The sequence below is a fragment of the Littorina saxatilis genome, linkage group LG2, assembly GCF_037325665.1.
Source record: "Littorina saxatilis isolate snail1 linkage group LG2, US_GU_Lsax_2.0, whole genome shotgun sequence".
Lineage (NCBI taxonomy): Eukaryota > Metazoa > Mollusca > Gastropoda > Littorinimorpha > Littorinidae > Littorina > Littorina saxatilis.
This window is the reverse complement of record NC_090246.1, coordinates 99894755-99900754: the sequence shown is the minus strand read 5'-3', so window position 1 is coordinate 99900754 and position 6000 is coordinate 99894755. Positions and strand designations below refer to the sequence as shown.

The following is a 6000-nucleotide window of genomic DNA, read 5'->3' as shown; positions in this document are numbered from 1 at the left end:
CGCTTCGCGCCCATCACATTCACTTTCGATTCAAAGTGCACCCCCCCTTACAAAGCAACTGATCCGCCCCTGGTCTTCGGGGGCTGCTTTTTCACACAACCGAATTCCAGGGTTGTTCCTCTTTGATCGTGGACTACACCACGTTTAGCTGTCATCTCCATTGTGCAGTGTGGACATGGTGTAACTATTTCGTCTTTTAACTGGCCCTTAGGATCAAGATGTTAAGTTCAACAAACACCGGTTTTATTCTATCCTATCGTCATAAATCCTATCGGCTGGGTCAACACACTGATTTATGCCCAAGGTATGTTACTGCCCCACTTGTTCTACCCTTTGGAGCCCTCTCGGTGAGTTTTGGGGTCTCTTTTGGTTTTACTCGTAGGCTCAACATCAGTGTAGATATTAGTAAGCAAAAATTGTGGGGGGAAAGTACTTGCAGCGCCTTTCTATTCACATTTGATTCAACCGTTTTTTCCAACACAAGGTAATACATTAAATTGTCAACCATATTCATGGGCACTAATTGTTGCTTTTGGTGACTTGTGCACGTGCTTTATTTTGCTAACGCTTTAATTGTGTAATCGATCAAGTTGCGCATTTTTGTTTGACAATTAAGACCTGACATTAATCTCGCTATGTGACATCGCAAGATAGTGACGTAAAGGTTCCCCTAGCAACATCAAACAAAAATGTAAAAGATGTATGGCATACTTTACGAACAGCAACTTAGCTTGATGAACATTTTAGATCCTTCAGTATCACTCTAAACAGAAGTTATAACATTTTGAACACATTTCTGAAGCAATTTTTGTGACAATGTACATGGTTCTACAAGCGAAAGAGACACACATAATGAACAAATAGTGTTCACAAGTGAACACTATGTGTTAATGTGAACACTATTGAACACCATGTGTGCTACTTTTGTCAGCAAAATGTACAATGTCACAAAGTGTTCAAAACGTGTGACAGAAATGTATTCAAATTGTGTTCATTTTTGTTGAAAGTGATTTCTTACTCAAGCAGTCGAGGAATAGTTTATGTTTTTCATTTATGTTGGGATAGCATAACGGAGCAGCCTGCATGGTTAGGCAGATGGGGAAAAACAATTTCAGAAGCAGGTCTTCGTTTATTTGTCTTTGACAATACAAGCCGTGTTTCAACGAATCACATGATGCGTGCCCGTTCGCGTCAGTGTGTGTGTTTGTGTGTGTCTGTCTGTGTGTCTGTCTGTCTGTATGTCTGTCTGTCTGTCTGTCTGTCTGTCTCTGTCTGTCTGTCTCTGTCTGTCTCTGTCTGTCTATATTTCAAAATCATTCTTTAATGTATCGTAGTTGCTTTTATGAGTCACAAAGCCAGAACAAAATTCGACGGCTGAGCCCCTCGTCCATCCGTCGCCTTGGCCCCTTCCACATCCACTCTCAGTGTCCCACCCTACCCAAACCCCCAGTCCGTTCAAGGGGCTTAACTGCACACAAAAAGACACCGTTTGTCAGTCTTGTTCGGCGAGGCCGTCACCAAGAGTGTCCACTTTACACACAGCTTGCGCTGCGTTGTTTAGCTCCAGTGTTATATTGTAAGGCCAAAAAAAATAGGAGTCTGTTTACGGTAACCCGACTGACCCTAGTTTTTAGGCCCGACCCTAATTTTTTTTTGGATCGTCTGAAGAAAAAAACCGCATCCAAAATAGAGCTGTTTGCGCTCAAACAGCAGACGACAGAAGGGAGGTAAGCTCAAAGTACTGTTTATAGTTATGTTGGGCAAAAACAGGGATTGATGAGAAGAAATGAACTGTGAAACATCATAGAGAGGGGAGAAAAAAAAATGGAAAAAAAAGCCGACCTACCGACCCTATTTTTTCACCCTATGTTACCGTAAACAGACCTATTTTTTTTTTTGCCTAATGTTAACTTGGAGGTCACAGTTACAATTCGAACAGACCTTGCTGCTTGTCTTGTGGTGTTTGTTGCTGTCGTTGATGTGTATTGTTATGCCACGTAAGTCATTTAATTCGAAAATGTTACAGCTGTATGTCCTTTGTCTCTTAAGGATGTCCGTCGTTACATTTCTAGGAAAAAGTAAGCGAAATAATATGCGGCATTGTACCTTGGTCGTTACATACATGTGAAATTTTTTGCCAAAAAATCCCCTGAAAAGAATGATAATCTAAATCAATGGCAGAATTTTATTTCGGCACAGGGTACAGCACTGCTAGTTATTTCGTGAGCGCCAGGCTTCATAGCTGTAAACGGAAACTGCACAGTCATTCGCATAATGTCTAGCGCAATAACTTTAATGACATAACCCGCTGGTTTCTGTATAGCCTTGATTCGTCACTGTCACACCTGTATCATAGTAATAAATAATAATGATAATAATGGACATTTATTAATCGCCGTTTCTCACAAGAGCTCACGGCGATTTACATATTAATTTCTGCCGTGTGAGATGGAATTTTTTACACAATATATCACGCATTCACATCGGCCAGCAAACCTCAAGCCTATTAGGGCGAGCATTCACCTTTCACGGCCTTTATTCCAAGTCACACGGGTATTTGGTGGACATTTTTAGCTATGCCTTTTCAATTTTGCCAGGAAAGACCCTTTTGTCAATCGTGGGATCTTTAACGTGCACACCCCAATGTAGTGTACACGAAGGGACCTCGGTTTTTCGTCTCATCCGAAAGACTAGCACTTGAACCCACCACCTAGGTTAGGAAAGGGGGGAGAAAATTGCGGCCTGACCCAGGCCTGAACACGCAACCAAGTGAGTGGCCGAGTTCCAAACACATTGTCAAGTGATTCAGTTTTACCTCGAAGATACAAACTCTTGTTACAAACCGAAGGCCGAATAGTGTAACATTTTCAACAAATTAAATGGTGAGCAGAAAGCAGCAGTACGCAAGTCAAAGGTTTGCGAGATGCTTAAAATCAAGTCGACTCAGTTCAAAGTAAACACCAAAGGGACTGCAGATTGAGAAGGACTTGTTTAAAGGGAGTATCTTGCTGTCAGGTGTCATTAGCGGCACAGATCTCTCACAGCTCGGTGTGAAACGCAACATCTTATGCTTTATACCAGGTACGTATAACGTACGCAGACAAGATAGGACCACGACGATTGACAAAATGATAACACTTTGAGTAGGACGTATTAGTGTAACACAAAATTATTTCTTAAAGGCATCCCGTAAAAATGGTTCGGCTCACCATCTGAGATATGGCGCTCGTATCACCTAGGTATGTAGCTGATTCGTAAGTGTAGGTCGCTGATAAACGGTAATGGGCGCGCCTCATAGTTGAATGCAAACGACAGTGATGGGGTTCATGCGATTGACACGCAGCTCTGGTTTGACACAGCGTTTCAGTGCACTGGACCTCCTGCTGAGTGACTGGCGAAAGAGTGCTAATTGTTGAACTCGGAAAAGTGATAGAGTAAGTTGGCCTTGTTTCACTCCTGGTCGAAAAAGTGTAACGTGTTGTTATATTACTTACATTCAAGAGAAGGAATTTTTTGCTCACCTGATAATGTTCGTGGTCGGCCATTAGCCGATTTGGCCGCAGAACCTGTCTCTCTGGACAAGGTACAGTATTGGTCCGAAGTAAACTGCAGTCCAGATTTGTTGCACTGATTTGTCTTTGGATTTCCGACTCACTCCGTTGAAGTTGCAAATATGTGTTAGATAACATGATAGTTAATGTGTCGGGGTTCCTGTACACAGTAGCCATACAAGCGTAGAGGTTGCGTTGTTGTTTCTCAGTTCAAACGCAGGGTAATATCTTGACGAATGGGGTCAGTCATTTAGCGTACTTCACCCTTTGGTTAAAAAAAACATTCACTGAGCACAGGTAAAACCTCTGTCTCGATATTGTACTTGTTGATGTATTCATACTATATATATACAGTCTGGGCTGATGGTAGCCTACTTGTCACTGATACTCCGTTGAAAGTCAGGCTTCTTCATGACGTGGCCAGTCTTAAATAGTGTTTTTGTCCAGTTATTAGCAGACGTCCTAGCTTGGTTTCCTTCAATAATCTTCAGGTAGGCTTACCATTGTGTTCTGTTAATTTTCTCTCACTCCAAGTTTTACAGCACACCAACCTTGTCTTTCGCCAGGCTTCTTCGTCCATTACTTTGGATTCAGATTGTCCTGGCTGTACTCATTTAAACGATTCCAAAAGTTGTTGCAGTTGAACGTACTTATTTCCATTAAATCATCGAAAAACACACACAATCTAAAAATGTGAATGCGAAAGAAAAATAAACATTCTTTGAAAAGAATCAAAGTTGATCATTATCTCCTGTGCTGTTGAAGCAGACGACAATAAGCAACAAGGGAGCCAACTGTATATGTGGGCTGTTTCTTTGTGGTCATGGTACAAAACTTTTGTATATTCTAGTGGAAGAAAGTACATTTTGTCTACATCAAGATTGTTGGTTTGCAAATGACGCAAACACGACAGAAATATATATACAATTACAATGCCCGGCCTCAAAGTATCTGTTGCTCTCAAGAGAGTACAATGTTTATTAATATTATAACGGTCAGAGAAAAGGGCGGGGGGGGGGGGGGGAGGCGTTTCAAACGACATGTAACAAGGATGTCAAGCACCACGACCACCTCAAGATCGCAACTTTAACACACTATTTTGCTACAGTCCAAGATGGATGATGCAGACGACAACAAGAAGGTCCGGCAACCGGAAAGCACGGCGTCCAGCAAGACCAACATCCTACCGGACGGAGATGAAGAGATACAGCTGGTGAAGACGACAGTGCAGCATCCCATTCGCACGTGCTTCGTGCTCTGCATGGCTTTCCTTCTGGTCTACACCTCCAACCTTGCCATCCAGAACCTGCAGAGCAGCCTCAACCAGGCGGCAGGACTCGGCATCACCTCTCTGGCCGTGCTGTATGGCTCCATCATACGTGAGTGATGATGTTGGCTGTGTTCTCACGAACTGAGCTGCCAGTTCTGAAATGTTAGAGCACATTCGTTTTCATTGTTTGTTATACTAAGCTGTTTAGTCAGCAGCCATGACCAGGCAGGTTCACTGGGAATCACCTTGCGAGCTGTTCTGTACGGTTCCATCATGCGTGAGTGAATTTATGGGTTTTGTTATTTCATGAACTGCCAGTTCTGTCATCCTTGACACGCGTAGTTATTAACCTCGGATTTTGCTCAAAGTCAAACGCGTTATTGTTGTTCTAATGCTGAAATGATTTATTGTAAAAACGCATCGTGTTCATCGGCAGTGTTCGGCTCGCTGTTCCTAATTGCGATTGGCTTCCCATTATAGTCAAGCAGCGGACCTCCGCTTAAGTATGAGATAGGGATCTACACACTGCACTCAATGACATCCTGGGTTCTTCTGCAGTGTTCGGTTCGCCGTCCCGGATTGGCTTCCTATTAGCTAAGCAGAGAACCTCCGCCTTGGTATGTGGTATAGAATGCAAGGTTGGACCAAGCGGGAGGGGCTTCCATAGTCAGGCAGGGGTACAGGTAATGGCCAGCCGGGGGTACTGGGGTCAAAGGTCCCCCAGATTCAGCATTTTAAAGTGGTATCTTGGGTCTCTCTTTGAGGAAAAAAAGGTTTATTTGCTGGGTAAAGGGGGGGGGGGGGCTTCCGGAACCCATGGACCACCTCAGACCCAGCCCTGGACTAACACAATGCACTCAATGACGACTTAACACAATGCACTCAATGACGACTTAACACAATGCACTCAATGACGACTTAACACACTGCACTCAATGACGACTTAACACAATGCACTCAATGACGACTTAACACAATGCACTCAATGACGACTTAACACAATGCACTCAATAACGACTTAACACAATGCACTCAATGACGACTTAACACAATGCACTCAATGACGACCTAACACAATGCACTCAATGACGACTTAACACAATGCACTCAATGACGACTTAACACAATGCACTCAATGACGACTTAACACAATGCACTCAATGACGACTTAACACAATG

At 43.1% G+C, this 6000-nt stretch overlaps 1 protein-coding gene across 5 annotated transcripts in view; it reads left to right on the top strand.

Annotated features, from left to right (window-relative positions):
- The window catches only part of LOC138960320 (protein unc-93 homolog A-like), a 56844-nt gene that overhangs the window by 4908 nt on the left and 45936 nt on the right, over positions 1-6000 (top strand). For 2 of the 5 annotated variants that reach the window (XM_070332170.1, XM_070332169.1), the window contains exon 4: positions 4660-4930. In XM_070332170.1, coding sequence (XP_070188271.1) covers positions 4660-4930 — 271 coding nt within the window. Of the gene's footprint in view, positions 1-2947; positions 3082-3336; positions 3435-3910; positions 4043-4659; positions 4931-6000 lie in introns of those variants that run through there. The other 3 variants (XM_070332174.1, XM_070332173.1, XM_070332172.1) reach the window with 3 other exon arrangements.